The sequence below is a fragment of the Mustela lutreola genome, chromosome 4, assembly GCF_030435805.1.
Source record: "Mustela lutreola isolate mMusLut2 chromosome 4, mMusLut2.pri, whole genome shotgun sequence".
NCBI lineage: Eukaryota > Metazoa > Chordata > Mammalia > Carnivora > Mustelidae > Mustela > Mustela lutreola.
Window position 1 is genome coordinate 76,650,691 of NC_081293.1, and position 25,302 is coordinate 76,675,992.

General features: G+C 48.5%; 1 protein-coding gene across 2 annotated transcripts in view; it reads left to right on the forward strand.

Annotated features, from left to right (window-relative positions):
- The window catches only part of LIPA (lipase A, lysosomal acid type), a 31,770-nt gene extending 12,625 nt beyond the window's left edge, over nucleotides 1-19,145 (forward strand). Inside the window, exons 4-11 of one of the 2 annotated variants that reach the window (XM_059172466.1) lie at nucleotides 7,101-7,299; nucleotides 8,374-8,483; nucleotides 9,965-10,101; nucleotides 12,780-12,881; nucleotides 13,649-13,795; nucleotides 14,777-14,848; nucleotides 16,976-17,047; nucleotides 17,682-19,145. In XM_059172466.1, coding sequence (XP_059028449.1) covers nucleotides 7,101-7,299; nucleotides 8,374-8,483; nucleotides 9,965-10,101; nucleotides 12,780-12,881; nucleotides 13,649-13,795; nucleotides 14,777-14,848; nucleotides 16,976-17,047; nucleotides 17,682-17,915 — 1,073 coding nt within the window. In that variant the 3' untranslated portion in view covers nucleotides 17,916-19,145. The remainder of the gene's footprint in view (nucleotides 1-7,100; nucleotides 7,300-8,373; nucleotides 8,484-9,964; nucleotides 10,102-12,779; nucleotides 12,882-13,648; nucleotides 13,796-14,776; nucleotides 14,849-16,975; nucleotides 17,048-17,681) is intronic. The other variant, XM_059172467.1, reaches the window with a different exon arrangement.
- The last annotated feature ends 6,157 nt before the right edge of the window (nucleotides 19,146-25,302 follow it).

Sequence of the window (25,302 nt, forward strand, 5' to 3'; positions counted from 1 at the left end):
CTTCGCAGCCTCCGAAAGCATGGATAGAATTTCTCTTGTTCCGAAGCCGTGCGGCCTGTGGTTTTCTGTCGTAGCAGCCCGAATGTGTGGATGCGGAATGTAGTCTACACTGTAAGAAAAGGAGAAAGATGTCTGTGTCAGGATTTGTGGGCTGCGCACAGACGGCACTGAAGGGAGAGGGAGTGAGAGAGGAGTGACTGTGTCTGGGGCTGAGAGTCCCCGTGCCTGGCCACTGCCTCGTGGCGCACGTGCATCTCTGGGCCTCTCCATTCCTTCTGCTCACGGAGTGTTCGGATGTAGCTGGGTAATTCCCGGCATCCGACCAACGGTGAGACTGCGTGAACGCAAGGTACCACAGCACGAAGCCCCCCAGAGGCAGGCGGTGGCCTGGCGAGGGACAGACAGAGCCCAAAGGCAGCTTTGTGTGCACCTGAGTTTGGTTCCCAGCACCACGGCGTGCCGGCCGTGTGCGCGCTGGGGTGAGAGCTTCTCTCTGGGCTCGGAGTCTCCATCTGTCAGGCGGGGGGAGTGGGTCAGAGGCCCTGTGCCCTCTGAGTACACAGTAGGCTAATAAGGCGGCACCCCGGAGAGTGCGAACAGTGGGGTGTGCTTTCTTTCTTGACTTCACCCATTCCTTCGCTATGGCATTAGTTCCACAGTCTCCCTGAGCCAGCAGCACATGCCGGACTCCACATGGGGTGCTGGGGACGCTGCTGGGGTTCACTTGGCCCAGATCTCTGGCCTCACATTGTTCAGTGACCACGGAGGCTGTGGCTGGTTGGGGGAGGTTGGGTGGTTTTGCAGCCTGCCCTGAGATCTGAGCACGGTTGTGTCCCCTCCTGCAGAGGGTCACCCCTCTTCAGCAGGGTGACCTCAGAATGGGAGCGATCAGGCTTTCTGAGCACTTCCTGGGGAGGGGCCTTGGTGGGGAAGTGAGTTCACACACACCTCTATCCCTGTTACAGGTGAGGAAACCAGGGCTGTAGGGCGTGGTGAGCTTGCCGGTGCTAGGGCAGCGGGCTTAGGACCAGGCTCCTACCCACGCAGCCCTGGGGATGCTGGCAGTGCCCCAATAAAGCCACGGTGTGGGAGGTGCCCTGTGTAGGTGACCTGTGCATGGCTTCTGTTGTGGAAATTCCTGCCAACACCTGCTTTGGAGATGAGCTCCTCCTCCTCATTCTCTCCAGAGACTCTAAGCATTATGACCAAGGCTTCCCACTACTATTTGCTGATCGAGCTTGTGGCTGTGTTTGGAGGCCAACGCCTCAAGCCATCGTTAAGGGCAGGAATTCACTCCATTGTCCCTTGCTTTGAATAAACAGAGGTCTGCTCTTCATAATCCTGGAGAAGGAGCTCTGCAACAACCTCCAGGGCCTGTCCCATGTCAGCCAGGGATCTCCTGATCTGGCCTCTCTCTGGCCAATTTAGGCAGCGTGTTCTCGGGGCCAGGCTGGTGGAGCTGAGGGCGGCCGTGCTTCCCTTTGGATGAAGCCGCCTTGAACCCAGCTGTGCGTGGGCTGCCTCAGAAGAGCAGATGGAACCTGCCGAGAATACATCCTTGCCGGCTCTGCCCCTGGAGTTCCTGGTCCCCCTCGGGAGCTGGGCCAGAAACGTGTGGTGTTGAAGTGCTCCAGGTGAGTCTGGCAAGCAGCCAGTTCTAGAGAAGGGTGCTTGGCTTGCTTCGAAGTGGCTGGGTTCACACACAGAATACTTGTAAGCACACCTCTTTCCCCTGCCACGTTATTCTTTAACGACACGGGTGTTTTTTGGAGTAGGGGTTAAAGCAGTGACTTTGGGATGAGAAGAGCTTGGGTGAGTGTGTAGGTCACTTAAGCGCCCTCTCCCTGCAGGCATCGGTTCCCTTATGGGTAGCACAGGGGTGGGTGTTCGCGTCTCTGCTGTGACAGCATAATCCACGTGGAACGCAGCACCAGATCCGTGATCGGGAGCCATTGTGACAAATATCGGTAATCGCTGAAATTAACCCGATGCTAGAAGGCTGGCTGCAGTCTAGCGTGAGTAGCTGGGGAAGGTTCAGAAGTCTCTGGTGACCTGAATTCTGTCTCAGGGATGGTCGGTGCTGGCCCCGGACTTCGGGCTTGTGCACAGTTGGGGGCTGACTTTGCTGGGTCAGAAGCTCGCTCCAATTGTCCGGTCCCGTGGATGGTTGCAGGGGCTCTGAAACCAGGGGCGATTCTGACTCTGCATTCCTCCATGCGACACGGCAGCAGTGTGTGTGCGCTGTAAGCATGTCCTCGTGGCCCCTCTGTCTCTAATCTGCCGTGGCACAGGAGCAGGAGTAGGGGGAGCCCATAGGTGACTCGTAGCCTACCTTCTAGGCTATTCTGGAAGGTTTTAGGTCATGCAGGCTCCTTCCAAAGCAGCAAGGAGCCCAGCCTCTCTCTTCCTTAGGCCCGAAGACATACTCCCACCTGTCTGTTCTGGTTCGGAGTTGCTGTCTATAGGGAGATTCCTTAGCCATACTGTGGATCAAAACACTATAGCTCTATTGTCTTACAGTTCTGGAGGTCAGAGGTCCTAAGACAAAGACACTGGTAGGGCTGCATTCCCTCTGGAGGTTCTAGGGGAAAATCTTTTTCTTGCTTTTCCCAGCATCGTGAAGCTGCCCACACGCCTTGGCTTCTGACCCCATGCCCCACCTTCAAAGCCAGCAGCAAAGCATCTTCCACCAGTCTTTCTCTCTCTTGTTCTCTCTGGCTCTCCTGGCTCCCACTTAGAAGGACCCCTGCTAATCCAGGGTGCTCGCTCCGTCTCACAATCTTTAATCACATCTGCAAAGCCCCTTTTACAATGTAAGCTGATACAGTTACAGGTTCTGGGAATTAGGATGTGGACACATCTGGGGGTCCAGTATTTTAGCCCACCACCCAGTTGTTTGGTGATAATGCATGCAAGGTGCTTGGCATGGCGCCTAACACAGTCTGCACTTAGTATGTTCCTGCTGTAACTGTGAGTATGTTATCCTGGCTAAGGGATGCCCTTGATTGTATCTTTCTTCACAGTGCTTGTGTTCTGATAATATTTTATGACCTTTGTGTATTTATTATGATTATGAGCGACTATTATTCGTTGACCTTTACTGTGTATCAACTGTGGCACGATTCCTGCTTTGGAAAGTAGCACTTAGACTTTAAGAGGTTGAGTAAATTTTACAAGCGTTCACAACTAGTGAGAACCAAGGTTTGTTTTATGCCAACACCTGACCTTGGTGACCTCATTTTGTTGTCCTTATGCTTCTTGGACTCAGCTGATTTCACCCTGTTGGAGCACAGTGGATGCCTGACCACACAGCGCCCTGGTGGAGAAGGCCAGGGCCTTGGTAGGCAGGAGGGTCTTTCCCACGCACAGTCTGCTTCCTCCTGCGAGACTGTGGGCTCAGCACATCTGTTTTCAGAGCCTGAAATCCCCTCCTTGCTTCCACCTACATTTGGACCAAGTCATGCAGCACACTCCTCGCACCGGCTCTGAGCTATTGAGGTGACTTTTGGCCCTCTCTGGGGGGGTGGGCTTCTAGGCCCTCTCCTCAGCCCCCGGCTCTCCCAGAGCTAGAGACCAACAGGCCAGCTCGGGGCACAACCAAGGAGCCAGCCCTTGTTCCATTGTGTTAGTTTGTCACTCAGACAGAGCAGACCGTAGGTGCTGGAGTGTGTGGCCTGGGCCAGGGCTTAGGCACCCGCCCTGAGCCGGGGAGACTGGCTACCGCGTCCCTATCTCCTTCTCTGTGCCTCCATCCACCCGAGATTACTTTCTTCTGAGCACCCAGTCTAGCTGCCTCCCAGATAAGTTTCCCTCTTCAGCCTGTCCTTCTCCAGGGGCCTCTGTATGCTACAGAATGACTTCTCTCTTGGTAACCTTCTTTTTATGGCAAAGCGGTGAAGAGCATGGACCCTGGCATCAGACACTCCCCGTTCGAATCCCATCTCCCCCTTTTAGCAGCTCTCGCTCAACCTTGGGTACAGTACTTGACTTCTCTCAGGCGCTGGGCCCTGTTCTGTTTTCGGCATGGTCCTGAGAGCCTACGAGTGCACAGTAATGGCGAGTTGCTCCTAAGTCTGCTTCTCTCAGCCAGGTGAGAAGAAATTGAATATGACTAATTCACTGAAAGATATGGATGGCGGTAGGACTGAGACTTCTGGAGAGAAACTTCTTGTCCAGCAAGTGCTTAAGTTCTTGCCTGGTTGCGGGAAGGGAAGGAATGACTTGATACCTTCCTTCCTTTCCCCTGGTGGGAGCAGGTGAGGGAAGCCACAGGCGTGTGGGCAGACCTGTCTGCAGTGTCCTTCTGCAGTCACCGATCGTAAGAGGGAAGGCACTAACCTTCTCACACCACTTTGCCACCCCAGGCCGGGCTTTGTTAATGTTTTGTCTGTCTGATGGAATCATGGCTGCTGGAAGCCCAGTGGGGCTCTTTGGTTCTAGAAGGAAAGGAAGCTGGCCCAGACTGGAAGGGTGTGGTCTGCACAGCGTTCCTCACGTCTCCAGGTCAGACAAGGCCCTGACCTTTACCAGTGGTCCCTGACCCCACATGGTATCCAGCTGCTGCAGGGGGCTGTTGGTGTGTGCTTTGGGGTCCTGTCCATCTGTGCCCTGGGCAGCCTGTTTTGCCCAGATGTGGCCAGAGGGTTGCCTGGATTGGCCTGTCTTGCTGGTCTTTTGAGACCAAGTCTTATTCCTCCTGGCACGGCCCCAAAGCACAGTTGAGGAGAGACAGGGTCTTACCATGCCGAGGGGGTTTTGAACACCACCGTGGGGCTCCCCGGCGCCCTTCCCATGGCGTTGCCCAGTTACCCTGAGCCATCATGCCTCTAGTCACTGTCCCCACAGGACAGCTCTGCTGAGGGGCCCCCAATCCTTAAAACACATCTCATGAACTACGATTTCAAGATGAATTAATCTCAGTCACTGTTACTGCATCACTGAAGTGTACCTGAACTTTCTATGATGACTCTTATCCCCCCACTGGAGTACGGTCTTCGCTGAGCCAGTCTCAGATGCCGTGGGTCCCCCAGGGCCTCATCTGAGGAACTCTCTCACCAGGTGGTCCTGGTCACGTAGCACCAGAATGGGTACTGAAGACAACAGTGTGCTCACCAAGCTGCCCCAGTCTTGATTGATTTTGCTTTCTATTCTCTCTCCCCTGGGGGAAGGTGGAGACGTGGCCCGGCCGTGCAGGGGGCTGCTGGATGTCATTACAAAATCACGAGTCATGATTTTGCCTGGCAGGCTGTCCTGCTGCTCTATAGACACGGGGAGCAGCGTCCACACAGCATGACTGGGGGTGGTGTTCATGCTGTGAAGTGTTTGGACGGAGCCTCCTGGGGTTGTGGGGAGAGCCCACGGGCTTCAGAGGGACAGTCCCTTGAAAAGCAATCCATTGGTTACCAAATCCATCGTAGGACAGAAACAGGAGGAAACATGGGTCGGTTCACTTCCCATCTGTCCGCATGGATCTTTCTTCCCATTTCTCCGTGGTATTTCTACACCCCTTCTTGATTGTGCAACTCGTCGCTGTCCAGCTGCTGTCGAGAGTAGTCTGTTGCTTTGTGCTTTGCTTTTTTTCCCCTTCCAGGCTGGGTTATGAACTTTTCTGGGCTGCCACAGGCCTTGTTGTTGTCGATGGCTGAATTACTGCAGTGAATTATTTGACCACTCAGCAGTCAGCTTCCCCAGCCCCCAGCATCTCCCTGTCCTAACTAACGGGTGGAGGGCAAAGGGAGCTCTTACTTTGTGATCTGTGTGTCTGTCCCTTCATTACCTCATTTATTTCTGTTGACAGTCATTGATGGAACGGAGGAGACTCAGCTGGCTGGGTGACGATAACGAGCTAATGTATACTGAGTTCTTACTGTGTATCAGGCACTTAGCTAAGAACTTTTCATGTCGTATCTCCTAGCTTGTTACTCCTTATAAAGTGCGCATGACATTTCCCTGCTACAGCGGATGACCAGTCTCGGAGGGTGTTGAAGTGTTTTGCACGTGTCTAAAGTTGGAGAGGACAGGTTCACACCAGGTGTGTCTGTCTCTAACACTCGTGGTCAGTCTAACAGCTCCGGGACAGGGAATGGTTTTCTTCCTGTGTTTGTTCTAGGCCATGTCCCCAGTTCTGGAAATGCCTGGCACATAGTTGGTGTTTAGTAAATGCTTGTTTAACAAATGACTAAATGGTCTTAACATAATGTAAACAGGCAGAGGTCATGTCTCTGACCTCTGGTCAAGAGTCTCTGGCTCCTGATTCTTTTTGTTTTTCTACTACATCACCGTATAGGTGAGTAGAAGAATAAAAAGTAAAAAGTAAATAAAAGAATACATATGTAAATAAAAGAATATGTGATAATCTTTTTTAAAAAGATTTTTTTTTTATTGAGAGAGTGAGCATGAGTGGGGGGAGGGGCAGAGGGACAGGGAGAGGCAGACTCTAGGCTGAGCAGGGAGCTGGTGGTGAGACTGACTCCAGGACCCTAGGATCATGACCTGAGCTGAAGGCAGACGCTCATCCAACTGAGCCTCCCAAGTGCCCCTGTGTATAATCTTTTCCTGTCTTTTGATTTATTTCGTTAGGATACATGGTAAGAAATGTAATTTCTGGAGCAAATACATTATAGAAACATTTCATCAGGTTTTAAGAATATAGTAACAATTTTTTTTTAAAGATTTTATTTATTTATTTGAGAGAGAGAGAGTGAAAGAGCATGAGAAGGGAGGAGGGAGAAGGTCAGAGAGAGAAACGGACTCCCCAGGGAGCTGGGAGCCCAGTGCTCCCAATCTTGGGACTCCAGGATCATGACCTGAGCCAAAGGCAGTCGCTTAACCAACTGAGCCACCCAGGCGCCCTATGGTAACAATTTTCTAGGTTAAGTCAATGCTTCTGGTTATTAGTTATGCAGAATGGTCTGTTTTTGCTACTACTTTGCCAGCACTGTTTAGAAAGATACTCTTGACCGATGTTATATGAGAGTACATTGCTACCTCGACATTTTGATTTGTTTTTGTCTCATTATGTGCTTTGCGATCTTTTATGAATTATCTGCTCAGCAAGATCTCACTTACAGTGAGGTGCTGCATACATGGCTGTTTTCCAGGTCTTAAGCCAGTGGTGTTCCTGCAGCACGGCCTTCTGGCAGACTCTAGTAACTGGATCACAAACCTGCCCAACAGCAGCCTGGGCTTCATTCTGGCAGACGCTGGTTTTGACGTGTGGATGGGGAACAGCAGAGGGAACACTTGGTCTCGGAAACACAAGACTCTTTCAGCTTCCCAGACTGAATTCTGGGCTTTCAGGTACGTTTGAATTGATGATGACCAGGTCTGTTTCTTTAGCACCCTTAACACAGACACCTCCGGGGTTGGGGGCAGATCGATGGGCAACTCAAGATTGTAGGAGAGGAGAAGCTGATGGCTTGTGAAAGGTTTTAAACCTGGTGAGAAATTTAGTAAATTGCAGTCAGGTAAATTATCAGTAAATAATTGCATTTTAAGAATCAGATTCATTTATGGATTTTTAGTTATTTTGGCATTCCAGGTTGTGTGGGACCAGCTGGATAAATCATGTCCTAGGACCTTCTTCCTTCCTCCATCAACACGCACTGTTTTCGGTTTCCAGAAATTGTCCTCTCCTCTCTGTTGCTTCTGGCTCTGCCTCTTACTCCCCGAGTGACCTTGCACTTGTTGCACAAGCCTTCTGTGTGTCAGTATTCTTTTTTGTAAAAGGGGCAAACAAACACCTGTCTCATGAGGTCGGCGGGAGAATCAGAGGCAAGGGTGCAGGGAGAGAGCCTGGAGTGTTGCACGTGGCGGTAACAGTCTGCTCGCGCATCTCCTAATGACAAGCAGCCCCCAGTGCATGGGTGCAGGGTGGGGTCTTGGTACCTGGTATCAGAGAAAGTCAGAGCTGTGGACTCCTTCAGGCTTGTTTCCGAACCACAGCTTCCCTAAGGACAGGATATGCAAGAACAGGAGCTTTTCCCAAGGCATGTGCGACGACATGTGTGTTGTCTCACCATTTGTAATAGTGAAGGTCCGAAACTACCAAGTCCCATCAGCACTGAATGGACAGATGGAGTGCTGTGTGTTTACAGAATGAATGGCCAGTGGCCACACAACAGTGTGGGCATAGCCTACCGTTGGACCTCACTTACAGAAACGTTCGAGAATGGGTAAAACTAACTGATGCTTTTAAAGAGGAGGATGGTGGTGAGGGGTCTACACAGTCCTGTTAATGTCTCCTGTGCTCAGTGCTGCTTTTCCCCGTGGGGCCCCTCTTTCGGGCACTTGTCCCACCGCACCCTTCCCATTTGCGTACAGTTGTGTTTGTGTGTGACGTCTTAATGAAAGCCTTCCTTTTGTGGATTCCAGTTTTGATGAAATGGCAAATTATGACCTACCAGCTTCGATTAACTTCATTGTGAATAAAACTGGCCAAGAACAAGTATATTATGTGGGTCACTCTCAAGGCACCACGATAGGTATGTATGTGATAAAGACTAGAGCTTGACCGAATGTGTCAGTACGTAATACAGAGTCTGCGTCTGTTCTTAGAAGTAGAATGTGAAAAAGTAATGTTAGTTTGCATAGAGGTGTTTGAATACTGAATAGGGAAGGGCAGGGAATTTGGGGTAATAATTCACCTTCTCTGGAAATTCAGACTTTTGTATCAATGGCTGGATGACGTGTATGGTACTCTTGACACAGAAGGAATTGGTGGGAGTCACAACCTAGTACGAATTTTCCTGGGTTATCTGTGGGGATGTGAGAGGCCAGAAAACAAGGGGGTTCTAAGTGCAGAGATTTTTAAACAGAAAATAAGAAAATACACTGACTCTTAAGGGGAATCAGACTAACCGCAAACATGCCATGTTATGCTTCATTTCTAAATAGTTGCTAAAAGTCGTACGCATTTTTTATTTATACTGATTATAAAAGGAAAGTATGTTCGTTTTATGCAAAAATAAAAAATTTGGGAGCACCTGGGTGGCTCAGTCAGCTAGGCGTCCAGCTCAGTTTAGGTCTTGATGTCAGGGTCGTGAGTTCAAGCCCCGTGTTGGGCTCCATGCTTAGTGTGGCGCCTACTTAAAAATTTTTTTCCTCAAAGTTTAAAGAAAATAAAAATTACCTGTAATTCTAGTAAATAAGAGTTCCACTGATTAGGCCTAGGGACCTGTCCCATAATTTATTTAATTCCTTCTTTTAGTATGTGCTAAGATTAGTGTCTGTGTTTCTAGCACACAACCTCCATACATTCCTAAAAGCACAGTCAGTCAGTGAAAGGTAGGTGTGCTCCTAAGAGTCCTAATGTGTTTGGTTCCATGTCTGCACCCCTATTGCCTTGGAACACTTAGCCGGTTTGAGAGGCTACAGACAGAAGGCAACACCCATGGGTGTATCTTCCTTATGAGTGGAGTTAAGGATTTTTCTTCATTTGTAATCCTTGTCCCATGACTTGTCTACTTGTGGCCTTTGCCCCAATGCGTTCTACAGGGACACTCTAGGGCCAAGTTCAAGGCAAGGAGTGACCCAAGAGGAGGCTAAAAAATATTTTAGCACTAGAGCATTCTCAGTGTGTAAGTCCCTTTTGAGTCACTGGCAACTGATCTGAAGGCCTCTGACATTGTTCCTGGGGTGGTGGGGCTGGGTGGGCAGCCCCCTTAGGGAGAGACTTTCCTTCGCTCAGCTAACATGACTAAGGGAACAGGGACAGCTTCTGGCTCTTTTCCAGTGCACATGTAGGTTGAAGAGTGAAAGGAGCACTTAACAAGTACTTGATTTACTAGTTTAATCACACTCTGTGCAAACAAAGTTCAGAGGCCCCGGTGTGAGCTGTCTCCTGGTTGCGGGGACATTGCTTGCATGGTCCTTAGGCTGCCACTAGAGGGCAAAACGCACGACCGCCTTTCCTGAGAGAGTCCTACAGGAGGAAATTCCTATTATCTTCCTTTTGTTCCCACAGGTTTTATAGCATTTTCACAGATTCCCGAGCTGGCCAAGAAGGTTAAAATGTTTTTTGCCCTGGCTCCTGTGGCTTCAGTCGAGTTCTCTACGAGCCCACTAACTAAATTAGGAAAATTGCCAGAATTTCTCTTGAAGGTACTTGGACTCCCCCCCGCCCCGACCCCTCTCTTGCCCCACAAACTACCTTTTCAGATCTGAAGAATTGGCCTCTAGAGGGTTCTTCCTCCTCTATGGTTCACTATTGATGGCACGGTGGGGCTGCTTTTCCCCAGAGTGTATTTAAGCCCTTCATCCCTACTTCCAGGTCCTGGGGAGTCAGGGAAGGTGTATCACTAATTCTATAAGAGAGACCATCTCCTTGTTAACTTGGCAGCACTCTTCACCCACCATGCAAAGGGAGCACAAGGAAGTCCGGGAGAAGCGGCTTAAACTCCTGAAGTTGCCCTTTCTCACACAGTGAGCCGGCAGGTGGGAGCAAGCAGGGCATGGCGGAGGGAGGGCTTGCTGTTCCCGCATGCCTGACCCTGGCCACAGTGAAGGCTATCGGAAGACACTGTTCCTATTACATTTAATAACGTGGCCCCTAACACAAGCCGGTAACCTCCTTGAGACTCAACCCTAGAACGGCGTAGCCCCCAAGCTCTGCTGAAGGAGGAAGCAGTTTTCAGGAGGACGAGTTGAGAACCAGCTGAGGCCAGATGGTCCATCATGCACACACTCTCTGTGTTTGATGTATGGTACATTGATATGCACTCATGAATTCCCATACAGGAGCATCAACATATCGGCCATTTAAGACAAGTTCACAGGGAATACAGACCATCCTGTGACCTCAGTATCTGACCCTCCCATAAGGTGGGTTCTCCACACTGGGGTCCAGACACACAGATGAGATGTGGCCCTCTCTGACCGAACTTACCTTTAATGTCTCGGGTCATAGAAGCTTCAGCTTTCATTATAAACCATTCAGAGATTGCAAGTAACGTCCCCTTCCATTACCAGGGTCGCTCTCACTCCTTCCTCAGAGTTGAACACAGGGCTCAGGGTGGGTCTTTTCCTCTAGACCTTGCGTGTGAATTTAAACAGGTTCTGCAGATGCATTTTTCAGGGTGGGAGAGCTATCACGTTATTGCATAAAACACCATCACATTCTAGAAGGCCGTGTAGCGAGTACTTCATTAATTCGGGACTATCACTTCCCTAGGTCGTTGCTCCTTTGCCCTTGCCATGTCCCTGTGCCCTTCCTCCCGAAGACCTGCATGGCTGTGTCATAGGAGGGTTTCTGATGTAATTTAATCCTTGGAGATTGTGCTTTAGTAGCTGTGTAGTTCCAGACACACCCCCCCTCGCCGCCAACTCCCCACCTTTGAGATGGTAGCTCACTGAATCTGGAGATGGGCTCAACACCTGCATTTTCACAAAGCACAACACCGAATCCTAGTGTCCACAAACAGACTGGTCTTTGGGAGTCACTGTCCCCGATGGTGGTGTTTTCTAATATCCTAGGACAGTGACTGAGGGAAAAAGTAAATGCTCTGGGAAATCCACGTGGCCTCCACAAAAGCTTAGTGCCCTCACTCTTGGAAAACAAAGATTATAAATTAGAAAGGCATCAAGATTGATCTGAGCGGGCCTGTAAGTGCGTAAGGTGAATTTTACTTTCCCTGCATGTACTGTCCTGCTCACATGGAGTTCCCAGGAGAAGGTCACAGTGGCATTCAGGTCACTTTGGGGAAGCTCGAGGTCAACTTCACGTCCGTGGTCAGTCAGGAGGAAAGGGTGGCTTATTGCCCTCTAAGTCGGTGATGCAGTGTCCTCTTGTTTTTAGGAGAGAACCTCACAAATATCTGCATTTATCACATGTGACCGTTACCTAGACTCAAAGCCAGGAGTTTTAAATAACGATGCCGTTTCCCACAGTATGACCCTCTCTGCACTCGGTATTCCTCAGTTCTGCCCAGCTACCCATCCTGTGATTAGTTAGGAGAAGACAGTCAGGGGACCCAGGGTCTGTCTTCAGGTACTGGTTGGCTGTCTTGTAGTCGAAAGACTCGACAGAGGACAGGCTGTGTGTATGTGGACGGAATTTTCCCGAAGAAGTGCTGAATATGGCCCACACAGTGTTACAACTTCAGATTAGTCACACCCTTTATAAAGCATGTCTGGTGCTGAAAACTTGATGTTTATTTTGGGCGGGGTGGTGGGGATAAAGGACGCTGTGTACCACAAAGCAGTTGTGCCCTTAGGCTAGGCATGTGAGTTACAGTTCCTGTGGTTCTCAGCAGCTCCCGAAACCTCACTCTGGGCAGGAGGCCCGTTTTACACATTCACAGTTTCCTGCCTGCCCACGAGTCTGCTGGGGCTACAAGGAGGCGTCTGCCCCGCGCCTTGTCCCTGGCTTCTGGTGCCTGGGTTGGCATTCCTTGGCTTGTGAGAACATCACTCCCATTTCTGCCTTCATCTCCACGTGTGTGTGTGCCCCTGTGTGTGTCTGTCTCTGCCCAGATTTCTCCTTTCTTTAAGGACCCCCGCCCTACTGCGTGGGGCCCACCCTGATCACCACATCTTTCCGTGATGACCCCTGTAAAGACCCTGTCTCCAAATAAGGTCCCATGATGAGATACTGGGAATTAGGATCTCAATGGATCTTTGTTTTTTCCTGGGGTGGGGGGACACTGCCTTGGGAGGCATTTTAATTTTTCACTCCTGCTTGTCCCTCCACAGGGGAGGCATCAGCAGAAGTGCGACTTATAGGGGGACCCGTTTGGGTTCAATATACGGAAAATCTTTTTTTCTGTTTCCCATTGCACCAGTGTGTGAAGAACTTCGCAGGCATCGTGATTGCCTCAAAATACTGGAACACATTGGTCACGGCTTCACGTACCCCAGGAGTCAGCAGACTTCTTCCCTTAAAGGCCCGTAGAGTAAATACTCTTGGCTTTGTGGATCGTACGGTCTCTGTTGGAACTACTGAACTCTGCCACTGTCGTGTGAAAAGAGCCAGAGACAAAGCAGAGGAAAAGGAGTGTGTCTGTGTCAATAAAACTTTATAAGACTAGGCAATGCTGGTGGGGGAGGAATGAGGAGTTCTTGTTTAATGGGAACGGAGTCTCAGCTTGAGGTGTTGGAAGAGCTCTGGAGATGGGTAGTGATGCCGGTTGCACAGGAATTTGAGTGTCCTAATGCCCCTGAATAGAATACTTTAAAAAAGGGTCAAAAGGGTAAATTTTGTGTTATGCACGCACTAGCTCAAGAAAAAAAGTGTCAGAAGAAAAAGACAAGAGCAGGGGGCAGGACAGGCCGCATCTGCCTCATGCAGACACGTGGTGGAGCAGGCTTGGCTGTGACTCGTTCTTGGAAGTCACAACCCACCCAGCAGTCTGTGGCACTCTTTGGGGATGGCCCAGGACTGAGTGGTCTTTAATGCCCTTTCCCACAGTGGAAAGTCTGCTGTGAACGGATGTGACTTTCTGCCTCTTCTCACGGGAGACTTTCGACCACTGCTCTAACATCAGCTTTGGCCTGCGTGTCCTAGTGCAACGGTCTGCCTCACGTTGCCATTTCTTTTCTGGGGTCACATGTGGAGACGCTTGGCGTGTGTCTCTGCTTCAGGGGTGGGTCAGGGAAGCCTTCTGCCAGAATGAAGTGCTGAGATACTCTTGGGTTCCCTTTTATGTTTTAGGACTTGTTTGGGGTCAAAGAATTTCTTCCCCAGAGTACGCTTTTGAAGTGGCTGGGCACACACATTTGCAACCACGTCATTCTGAAGGAGCTCTGTGGAAATGCCTTTTTTGTTCTCTGTGGATTTAACGAGAAGAACTTAAACATGGTATGTTGAGACCTGCTCTCCTTTTCAGTGCGTTTGTCTGGGGAGCTGCTTGTTTGTGCTGGGCGGTGTGAGAGAGAAGCAGGGACGACCTCCTCAGACAGCTCACGGGTCTCTCATTGAGGAGGCACAGACGGATCTCCAGCAGGTACCCGGGGAGCTGTCTGCTGCTCTCCTCAGGCCTGCCGTTAGCAACTTCCTACTGAACGAAGAGACTGTCATAATTTAAGTCCTGGTATTTGTAATCGTTCTAGTGATCTGTTTCTTTTAAGAAATGACTATGAGTGTATTTAAATGTGTGTGCGTGTGTGTATGTGTGTATACTTTTATTTACCTTTTTTATAAAATGTAGACTCTCGGCCAGCAGTATGCCCGTGTTTCTAATGCTTCCCCCACCCCCCAAATCTTATTTGAGAGAGAGAGAGTGACCATGAGCAAGGGGGAGTGACCGAAGGAGAGGGAGAAACAGGCTCCCCGCTAAGCAGAGAGCCCATCTCGGGCTGGATCCCAGGACCCTGAGATCATGACCTGAGTGAAAGGCAGAGGCTTAACCTACTAAGCCACCCAGGCGTCCCTTTGCTGGAATCTCTAAATATATTTGTTGTTTGTCTGTTGCATTTTGAAAGCAGGCTTTAAAATTCTAGAATGAAGGCTCTAGGGAGTTTTTTACAGTAGTGTTAATTTTTCTGATTGTTACATGAAATGTTGGAAATTCAGAAAAGTTTGAAGAACAAAGTCAGAATGACCTGTCAGCTCAGCCCTACAGTCAGTTACCGTGTTGCTCTGCGTCCTTCGTCCGTGTTCTGTGTGTGTGCGGTTCTATGGGTTTTTATAGGGCGTATGTGTCATCAGAGAACTAGAACTCTTTCCCCTGCTTGTAGTCTCCTGTATTTGAGATTGTGGCTCTGAAGTGCAAAAGAGGTTTAGTGTCAATGCCTCCTTAATGCTGTGTCCATTCTTTATTTCACCGTGTTTCTTTTGCAGTCCAGAGTGCCTGTGTATGTAGCACACTCTCCTGCCGGAACCTCTGTGCAAAATATGCTTCACTGGGGCCAGGTAGGCGTACTTCTCTGCCAGCCCCTCCCAAGCCCTTCCTGTCCTGCACAAAGCCAGGCTGCTCACCCATGGGAGCTGGTTTCCTTCTCCAGAGTCCTGGGTTCCTCCCATTGTGCCCTTGCACTCTGGGCAAGTTCATCCAGCTTTGGGAGGGAGGCTGCGACGTCCTCACGAAGCCATGAACACGATAGGACTGAACCCATCGGGACACGCCAGAGCCAAACCAGCCGTGGGAGTAAATGGGAGCCACTTGCTTTTAAAATGATGTTTTGATTGTTTTCGTCACATCGCCACAAAAGCAATGCCTGCTTGTTCATTCTAGAAAATTTAGAAATTACATATAAGAAAAAGGTAATAATTCTCTCATTATGAAAAACAAGACTCGGCAACCAGACCCAGAGATAGAAAATGTGTACCCAGAACTGTGAAGTGTCTCTGCATCCCACTGTCTGCCTCTTGCTACAGATCATTTCAGAAAGAGCTCCTTGAACATGCAGGTAGAAAGAACTGTTGTAGAAATAGATTAAGTAAATTGTTTTCTTCTGATTATTCTAACTTGCTTTCCCCCACCTAACAGTGTATAAGGGACTTATTTCTACCTCAGGGCGTATTTTTACAGGAACTTCCTTCCTACAATTTTTTTTTCTTTCTTTAAGGTTCTATTTATTTGAGAGAGGGAGTGAGAGACAGCAAGAGAGAGCACAAGCAGGGGGAGTGGCAGAGGGAGAAGCAGACTCCCCACTGAGCAGAGAGCTTGATGGCGGCCTCAGTCCCAGGGCCCTGGGATCATGACCTGAGCTGAAGGCAGAGGCTTAACCAGTTGAGCCACCCTGGCGCCCCCTGACTTGTTTTGAAACATGAAATAACTCACCATTTAAGTTCCAAACCAAGATGCTGTGGGTGTCTTGGAGAACAGTTGCCAAATGAGGGACAGTCACTGTCTGCATCTGAATCAGGGGTTCCCTGTAAAATGACACCTTTTAAAAAATATTGTTTCAAAAAAGTAAGGGGAGTTGGGCTCACATTAGAGCTGTTGGGTTGGCTGGATGTGTGGATATGTGGAAACTGATGGGGATGATAAACAAATATATTAATTCACAGATTAACATAAGTATAATTTGGTGTTTTTGTTAGTCCATATACACATATTAATATATAATCAATATTTTTCATACAGACATCAATATATTAATTAATATAAATACATATTAATCCATGTCTTTTTTCAGCCACAGAGTTTATGAATTTTAATACTCTTTGTAGGACAGTATAAAAATATGAATATTTTTAAATCTAAATCCAATCAGTTAACATACAGAATGTTACTAGTTTCAGAGGTAGAACTTAGCGATTCTTCAGTTGTGTTCGACTCCCAGTGCTCCTGCCATCACAAGCCCTCCTACATCTAAGTCTTAGTCCGTACATCGTATGTAGTATGTATTTCTTTCCCAAATAAGATAGTTAACTCTTTGAAAAAGCTGAAGATTCAGATTTCAGTAAAAGTCAGCATGAAGTTGAACAAGTACAGTCATGTGTGTAGCTTCTTTATTGTGTCATATGGTAGCTACGTTCCAGTTGAAGTAAAATTCGTATTTATTTTCTTGCAGTCTGGTTGACACACTGTGTTACACTGGCTTCGGGTGTACAACACAGTGATTTCATGAGTCTTCACGTTACACGGTGCTTCCCGCAAGTGTGCCTACCCTCTGTCACCAGACATCACTATCACGATTGCAGTGCCATATAAAAAATTTATTTATTGATTTGAAGATTTTATTTTTCACTTATTGAGAGAGAGAGAGAGAGAGTGGGGAGAGGGAGAGAAGGAGAGAGGGAATCTCAAGCAGGCTCCCCACTGAGCACGGAGCCCAACGTGGGGCTCGATCTCAGGACCCTGAGATCATGACCCAAGCCGACGTCAAGCGTTGGATGCTTGACAGACTGAGCCGCCCAGGTGCTACCCACCCCCCCTAATGCCATTTTATTTTAAGTTACACTTTGGAAATAGTAAGTCTGGGTACAGTGTAAAATGGGCTTCTGAGGATACAGCTAACTAAGAAGCCCCTGAGAGGCTCTTTCAAACTTCTGTATCAGATAACATGTTCTCCCAAATTATCTTCTTTGTAGTTTATTAAATCCCTGAAGTTCCAAGCCTTTGACTGGGGAAGCGGCGCCAGGAATTATTTCCATTACAACCAGGTAAAGGCTTTGAAAGTCTTTAGAATGCAACTGCGTTCTGAAAAGCCATCAAGGAAGCCAGCTCAAGCCATAGGGCTGCTGGGGGGCTTGGGTGCTGCGGTAAATGCTGGGGAGGGTCAAACAGATGGTGTTGGTTTCCCTCTGTCTTCCAGAACAACCCAAGCTTTGTGGTTGGTGTTGAGGCCTGGGCCGTCCCTCTTGGTCCTTTTCCTTGACTCTGTAACAACTGTTACAGTCCCACGTCCTTCGTCATAGCTGGGAACACAGACCTGAGTCACACTAGCCTCGGTCTGCTCTCCAGCAGCTGGGGGGGCCGGGCCAGACTCCATCACCTTAAGCCTTGCCTTCCACGTACAAAGAAATGGACCATATTCTGAGTGCCTGGGTGCTCTCAAGTGTGAGGCAGTTTTTGTTTTGTTTCATCTCGTGACGCTCATGTGACCGGTGTAATGCTTATTGTCATTCTTACTGTTTCGGTTCTGGTTCACGGTAACTTGAAAGGTAAACTGAGAACGGTTTTCAAAACTTGGGTCTCCCGCTGTCACATTTAGGAACCAGCATCTAACGAGGGATTATTTGGCTGTGTTTCTGTAAATCAAAACACCAACGAAGCCATCTGTTGGTTTTATTACAGACTTATCCCCCGCTGTACAGCATGAAGGACATGCCGGTGCCCACGGCCGTCTGGAGCGGGGGCCAGGACTCGCTGGCGGACATCAAGGATATCAGCGTCTTACTGTTGCAGATCACCAACTTGGTGCACAACAAGTTCATCCCAGAGTGGGAGCACCTGGACTTTATCTGGGGCTTGGATGCCCCGTGGCGGCTCTATAATGACATAGTGGATCTGATGAGGAAATACCCGTGAGAGGCCACAGGAGGGGACTGTGCATTACAGTGCATGCGCTTCCCTTCTCGGAAAGGGCTGTCTGTCTTTCCCAGGCTGTCTGCTTTTTGTCTCTGATCAAATTATGATTGATGTTTTTCAAGTGCCTCCAGGATTAGAAATGCACGTTTTTGGTTTAATCATGGCCTCATCGAGGGTGGCCTCTTGAAGGCTTTTTAAAAATACCACTGACTTGTAAAAGGTCCTAACCCTTCTGGGGTTAGAATTTAACATACACAACGTTGCCTTTTTACCGTCACACAGGCCATGCTGGGCAGGTGTCGGAGTTTCCATTGTAAATGGAAACTGTGTTCCATTGGTAAATGACCTGACACTGATTTGAAAAAGCTCCCCGTGCACTCAGTTTTTACCTCTTTGCCATAAAGGGCTCTGCAGTCCACTGGCCTTGTGGTCACTAGGGAGCTACGTGACAAGTTCTCATGCTTTCATGTGCTAGGCATGGAGTCTAATCCTGTGACACCCTAGCTGGGCCAGTTGGAAAGATTCTAGAATGAATTTTATGAAACCTAACCATGATAAGTCATTTTTTAGCAAGTGTTTAAATTGTTCAGACGAAGCCAAGTAGTTTGCTGGAATCTTCAGAAAATAAATGACATTCATTTAGAAAAACCCCAAACCCTATATTTTAAATAGCTCAAAGACCAATTCAGGCAACCATCTAAATTCATAAACTTATAATTGGGTGGTGGGCTGTCAGTCCATGTGGGTGAGAACACAAGTACCCCTCTTTTCTGCAAAATCAGTGCATTCTCTTAGCAGCCGTAGCTCACTGCTGCCTTAGGTCGGTGCTCCCGTGGGGGAAGCAGAAGCCCAGGGGCTGTCTGGGAGGAGTGTCCTAACCATTTTCACATGGAAGAAATGTGAGTGTGAATGTTTTCAGACAAATGCTCAGGGATTCTTTCTGTTTTTTGGTTTTGTACGTGTCCATATTTTCAATACTGTTGATTCGCGTCCCAATTCAGGAAGCCCTTATTCATGAACCTGCTTTTCTTGATGCACGATTTCTTTGCAGTGCTGATGGATGGACAGAATGACAATTGATGTGATTCTGACAGAGCTCTTTTAGCTGCGGTAATAAACGATACTGGGGACTGGCTAATGTATGCAGACAGCGTGATACTACTTTGTAACATTTAAAGAGTCTTATTTGAGTAACTTTTCAATAAAACGCAGTAGCCTCCTAGGCCCGAAGGACTGTGTGTATGTTGTGTTCTCCTTTATTGCCCGTGACCCTTTGGTCCCCTCCTATAGTGAGGAGAGAGGGGTCACAAACTAAGGGGTTTGGGGGATCGGTTGGAAACACTGGTCCTAGGAGCTCGTGATGCTGCGTGGAAAGCAAGCAGAGACTGACCCATCCGCAGGTGGGACCATGGATTCAGAGACTGTCCCTCTAACCCCCTCCTTGAAGAAGGCAGAGACAAGTCATTCATGCCGCAGGGTCCCCAAAGCATAGATCTTGGTGGGCAGTGGGGCTTGTCCAATGAGATCTCTCCCACTACTCTCTGAGACTGAGGGGAGAAGATATACCTTCCTCCCTTTCTGTATGCCCCAAATTGAACACAAAGCCTGGAATGTAGTGAGTCAGTCAATACATGTGGACCCACAAGCTGTGTGAACAGTGAGAGACCTTCCCAGTTAGCTGAATGCAGTGAGATGCACGCGGAACATCCAGGAGGGTCCAAGGACTGAAGCAGAGTCTCTTTTCTCACGGCGCCCTCAGACAAGGGTCCGAGTGTGCTGGATGCAAAGGATGGGTATCCATGCCGGGAAGGTGCCACTCTCCTCACGGGCTTTAGGTCCTCCCACCGTACCCTGAAGCTGCCTTTCTTTGACCAAAGCAAACTGGGTTGGCCAACCAGGTAAAAGATTCTTGGGTAGGAGAAGACAGTGAGTAGGTGTTTTCGTTTGCTGTTTTCTGGCACTAGGGGAGAGAGCAGCCCCACCGAGAATGCCTTCAGCGCCTCAGGTGCCCTGCTGTCTCTAGCTTGGGCTGATGCCACAGTGGCACCCCCCAGACTCCCCTGAGAATGAGTCAGTCCATCTTTCACACACGAGGTGACACAGATGAGCAGTGGGACAGGGGTCCATTCTACAGAGTCCGCCTCTTATTGGCATATGTCTCTCTTCCCTCCTTTCTGGACTTTTCTCTGGGGAGTTTTCTTCAGTGTGATGCCAGTCTAGAGGTGAAGATGTTATGTGGCTGTTCCTGGTACAGTCCAGTTCCCTTGCGCATTTGCCTTTGTTGGTGGCCTCTTGTTCCTGACATTGCCACGTAGGTCCTTTAAATCCTTGTAACCCTAGGCTGTGTTAATATTTCATCATTGTTTTATTTCATTGTTTTTTTAAAGATTTTATTTATTAGCGAGAAAGAGCATGCATGCGAGAGAGAACACGAGCCGGGGTAGGAAGAAGGGCAGAGGGAGAGAGCAAGCTGACTCCTGCTGAGCGGGGAGCCCGATGCAGGGCTCGATCCCAGGACCCCGGGATCATGACCCGAGCCGAAGGCAGACGCTTAACCCACTGAACCACCCAGGCACCCGTTTTATTGTTTAACAAAACAATCTTGTTTTGTCTTTGCCTTAAGGAGCTTGTGCCTTTCATTAGAAGTCCGGTTGTGAGTTGGTAGGACTTCTGATTCTTCAGTTTGGTTTGATATAAATTCCTTTGAGCAGCCCACAAAGATGTCCACAGATCCCTAGGACAAAAAGACTAATTAATACACTGCCAACTTGGCACTCTAAGACCTTGCAGTCCCTGGGTTGGGGGGCGGGGCACAAAGCTGCCAAGTGAGGTTACAGTTGAGAACAAAGTCATTTCTCCATTCGCCACCAGAGGGCACTCTTGGCTTTGCCTCCAAAGCTTCTCTTTCTCTCTCTCTCTTTTTTTTAATTTGACAGACAGAGATTACAAGTAGGCAGAGAGGCAGACAGAGAGAGGGGAGGAAGCAGGCTCCCTGCTGAGCAAAGAGCCCGATGCGGAACTCGATCCCAGGACCCTGGGATCGTGACCTGAGCCAAAGGCAGAGGCTTTAACCCACTGAGCCACCCAGGCGCCCCCAAAGCTTCTCTTTCTCTAAGGAGGCTTTCTCTGGTCTCTTCTGGGAAAGACAGAGAATTTTGTTGATTCTTGAGTGTTGGATGGTAATTTGAGGACCAGTGAGGCCAATCATGTTTCTGGTCATTTCTATCCAGGATTATGACCAATTCTGGCCTAATTCATAATATCTAAAAAATGTCCTCAAAGAATAGCTGTGCCCCAGCTGTGACGTGAAGATAAAAATTTGCCTAATGGGTAAAAGGGTGGTCAGAACCTCAGCATGGAAGGGGCTGCAGGGGAGGCTTTAAATGAGGCCTCATGCTTATGAAGGACCAAAACTATTGATACTATCTCCAAATGATGAAAATTATTTTATGTTTTAATTATTTATGAAAATTATTTTAGAGGTGTTACTGTGTTATTAAATGTAAACTTTCAAAATATACTATAGGTTGTTTTTTTTTTTAACATTTTATTTATTTATTTGACAGAGAAATCACAAGTAGGCAGAGAGGCAGTCAGAAAGAGGGGGAGGGGAAGCCGGCTCCCTGCTGAGCAGAGAGCCTGATCTGGGGCTCAATTCATCCCAGGACCCTGAGACCATGACCGGAGCCAAAGGCAATGGCTTAACCCACTGAGCCACTCAGGCGCCCCGATATACTGTAGTTTTAACTTTTGTCATTTAGTTTTTAATATAGGAAGATATTTACAAAATGCGCCCCCCCCCGAAAGGCAGCATTAGATGACAATAATTCTGATTTTTACTTATTTTTATTAATTTATTTCTTAAAGATTTTATTTGTTTATTTGAGAGAGAACAAGGGCAAGCGCAGCTGGGGACAGGACAGAAGGAAAGGGAGATACAGACCACCGCTGATCCAGGAGCCCAACACAGGGCTTTTGTGCCTTTTCCCAGATTTTAATTATCCATTTGACAGACAGACAGCAAGAGAGGGAGTAGAAGCAGGGGGAGTGGGAGAGGGAGAAGCAGGCTTCCCGCTGAGCAGGGACCTCCACCCCCATGCGGGGCTCAGTCCTGAGATCGCAAAGAGCGAAAGGCAGACACTTAATAACTAAGCCACCCAGGTTCCCCTCTGATTTTTAAACAGCTTGTCAATAATTCATTCAAGAGTATTTATGATATCACATAGTGCTAGGTGCAGATTTTACGTTCAATTCCCAACTAAGCAAGCCAAATTCATTCTGCCGACTTGTTTTAGTGGTACTAAAATATATTGTGCATTTTACACTGTGCCTTCTGACTTTCAAAACCTTCTTACAAGGCCTGTTTTTTTTTGCAGCAAATCCTTTGGTGAGGTGCAGTATTTTCTCTTTACAGGCACTTGGGTGCCTTTTAGTGGAGATGATTTTTACCATCTCCACTGTTAAAGTCCACTCCGTGGGCCAGTGGCACAAAGCCCAGTGCAGCCAGACCCAGAAGCCTCTGCTGTCCCCTGCTCAGACCAGGCTCTCTCCTCCTGCTCACAGCACTCTGCAGAACAGCTATTGGCTTCCCTGCCTTGCTTGCCCGCCCATCAGCTGCCTCCGGGGGACAGAAGTCTGTGTCCCATATATGAATGCAACCATCTCGGGGAAAGTAGTGAAAAATCTTGTTGTCTGCTCCATGTCACAGGGAAGAAGCGTCGAGGAGTCTGCTGGGGCAGCTAACATCTCCCACATTCTTCACCAGCGTCTTCTGTTTTGGTATGGGTAAGGCATGTCTTCTGACTTTTTTGGAAACTTCCCTCTAAGTGAAACTTCAGTCCCTCACACCAGCACCAAAGTCCTCCACAGGTATCTACCTTGAAACTGACAAAAGCTTCTGCTTTCACCTTGGCTGTAACTTCCTATTCAACCCTAGTTAGTCCTGACTTTTCTGACAAGAAGGTTTCATTTTTACAAAAAGGCATTAAATATTTTTAGACATTTTATTTATTTATCTGACAGAGAGAGAGAGAGAGAGTACAAGCAGGGGGAGCAGCAGGCAGAGAGAGAGAGAGAGAGAGACAGGAGCAGATTCCCACTGAGCAGGAAGCCGATCCCAGGACCCTGGGGTCATGACCTGAGCAGAAGACAGACACCCAACCTACTGAACCACCCAGGCGCTCAAGGGATTCTGTTTCAGTCTTTGGAATTATTCTATCCTCTACCAGTCTTACGTGTTACAGCTGTAAGGCATCATAACACTTCTCATGTCTGTTATCTGGCAGTATCTGTTTCAGTTAGATAGCTCCAAGAACATCTTGCCTAATTTGGGAAAGAAAAAAACCATCAAGTTCACATCGGGAAAGAGAGGATATCCCTGGTAATGCAAATACATCAAGTACATGCTCTGTTGGTGGGTGCCGGGGTAGTATCCAGAGTCTTCAGTGCAGAGTCCCGAGTCACTGCAAGATGGTGTTAAAAGCGCGGACTCAATGGCTGCGCTCATAAAAACGGTCTCAACTCTGGGGTAGCTGGAGAAGCCAAGAATCCTGTCCTCCAGCCCTGTCAGAAAGCACGCCAGGTAAAAAGCATATACAGGAAGTCAAAGTCAACTGGAGAAGCACAAGAAATAGTCCTAGCACCACCAGAGCTCAGGAAATAACCTCGTCTGTGGAAAGCCATCCCCATGGGTAAGGAGCTAAACCAGCCAGGGCTCGGGGGTGGGGGGGGATTCTACTTTGTTAGCTTCAGTTTAGAGCTAGTATCTTCAGAAACAAGCATCGAGTCCACAGATACCTTTGATGCCCCCTCTCTTTTTTTTTTTTTTTAAGATTTTATTTACTTATTTGACAGAGGGACACACAGAGAGGGAGCACAAGCAGGGGGAGTGAGAGAGGGAGAAGCAGGCTTCCCACAGAGCAGGGAGTCCTATGCAGGGCTCAATCCCAGGACCCCTGGGATCATGACCTGAGCCGAAGGCAGACGCTTAACACACTGAGCCACCCAGGTGCCCCCCAGATATCTTTTGAACACTCACTACGTGCAAGGTATGATGGTTGGCACTGTGGGGAAAAAAATCCTAAAAGATAGTACCTGTGCCCTAAAAAGAACTCTTCATCTTGCAAGCTGTTAAACGTATGTTGTGTACATGAAGTGCTTAAAGGTGCACCTTTGCCAGTTCAGGAAATGATATCACTTTACTCAAGACTAAACAGGGTTCAGTCTCATTCAGGTCCACCAAGTGATGCTGTCTTTGTTCCATGTGACACTGTGTTTCCTTTTTCGGCTTCTTCCCTGTGACATGGAGCAGACAATAAGAGTTTAACTACTTTCCCTGAGATGGTTGTATTGGTACATGGGACACAGACTTCTGTCCCCCGGGGCAGCTGATGGGCGGGCAAGCAAGGCAGGGAAGCCAGTAGCTGTTCTGCAGAGTGCTGTGAGCAGGAGGAGAGAGCCTGGGCTGAGCAGGGGACAGCAGAGGCTTCTGGGTCTGGCTGCACTGGGCTTTGTGCCACCGGCCCACGGAGAGGACTTTAACAGGCTTTGTGATCGAGGATGCAAGAACCAAAGAAGGCAAAGAATGGGTTGGTTGGGGCTGGGGGCTCAAAGGGGGCGGTCCTGACAGCAACCTCAGAGCCAAATCCAAGTGCGGCAAGTCTGCCCGTGCCACCCACTTCAGAAATCCACACGAGTGTCCCAAGCACCCAAGCATGTAGCCGAGACCACAAGGGAGAGCACAGCGTGTGCTGAATGGAAATGTGAAGGTTGACTTCCTTTCTTTCGAGGGCAAACCTGAGTGATAACTTCACCTCTGAGCAGAGTTCATTTGTAAGTCCGAGAACGTGAGCTCTGACGGTCCCTTTGGAGCACTGAGGGGTCCAAGAGTGAAGGAGACCAAGCCCTTCCTCTTCTCTTAAAGCTGGGCAAAGTTCAAGGGCAGGCCTTGTGTACAAGGAATGGGAAAGGAGGCAGTTCCTGGATTGCCCTAAAGGTGAATTGGGAAGAGTCTTGGGGGAGGGCAAGGCTGAAGAAGAGCCTAGAACGCATAGGGTGTCTGTGTGCTAGAAACTCACGGCAAGGGAGGCTAGGGGCCTGCATCGTACCCAGCTCCATTACCATCTAGATGTCCAAGCAACTAGAAAATCTACTCTTTCCCTGCCTGCATTCCTGTCAAGAAACTCAGCTGTTTCTGCACCTCTGTCTCATCAGTACACAAACAAAATATCATAACATCCTTATAATCATAATATACTTAGCACACTTAGCGCTCTATTTCTGTCATATTTCTTCTCTCCTCCTAATATGTGGTGTTCCATCTTTTATTTCTCTTTACACGATTTCACTGGATTTTAGTTGTAAATTTACTTGGTTCTTTAGGTAAAAT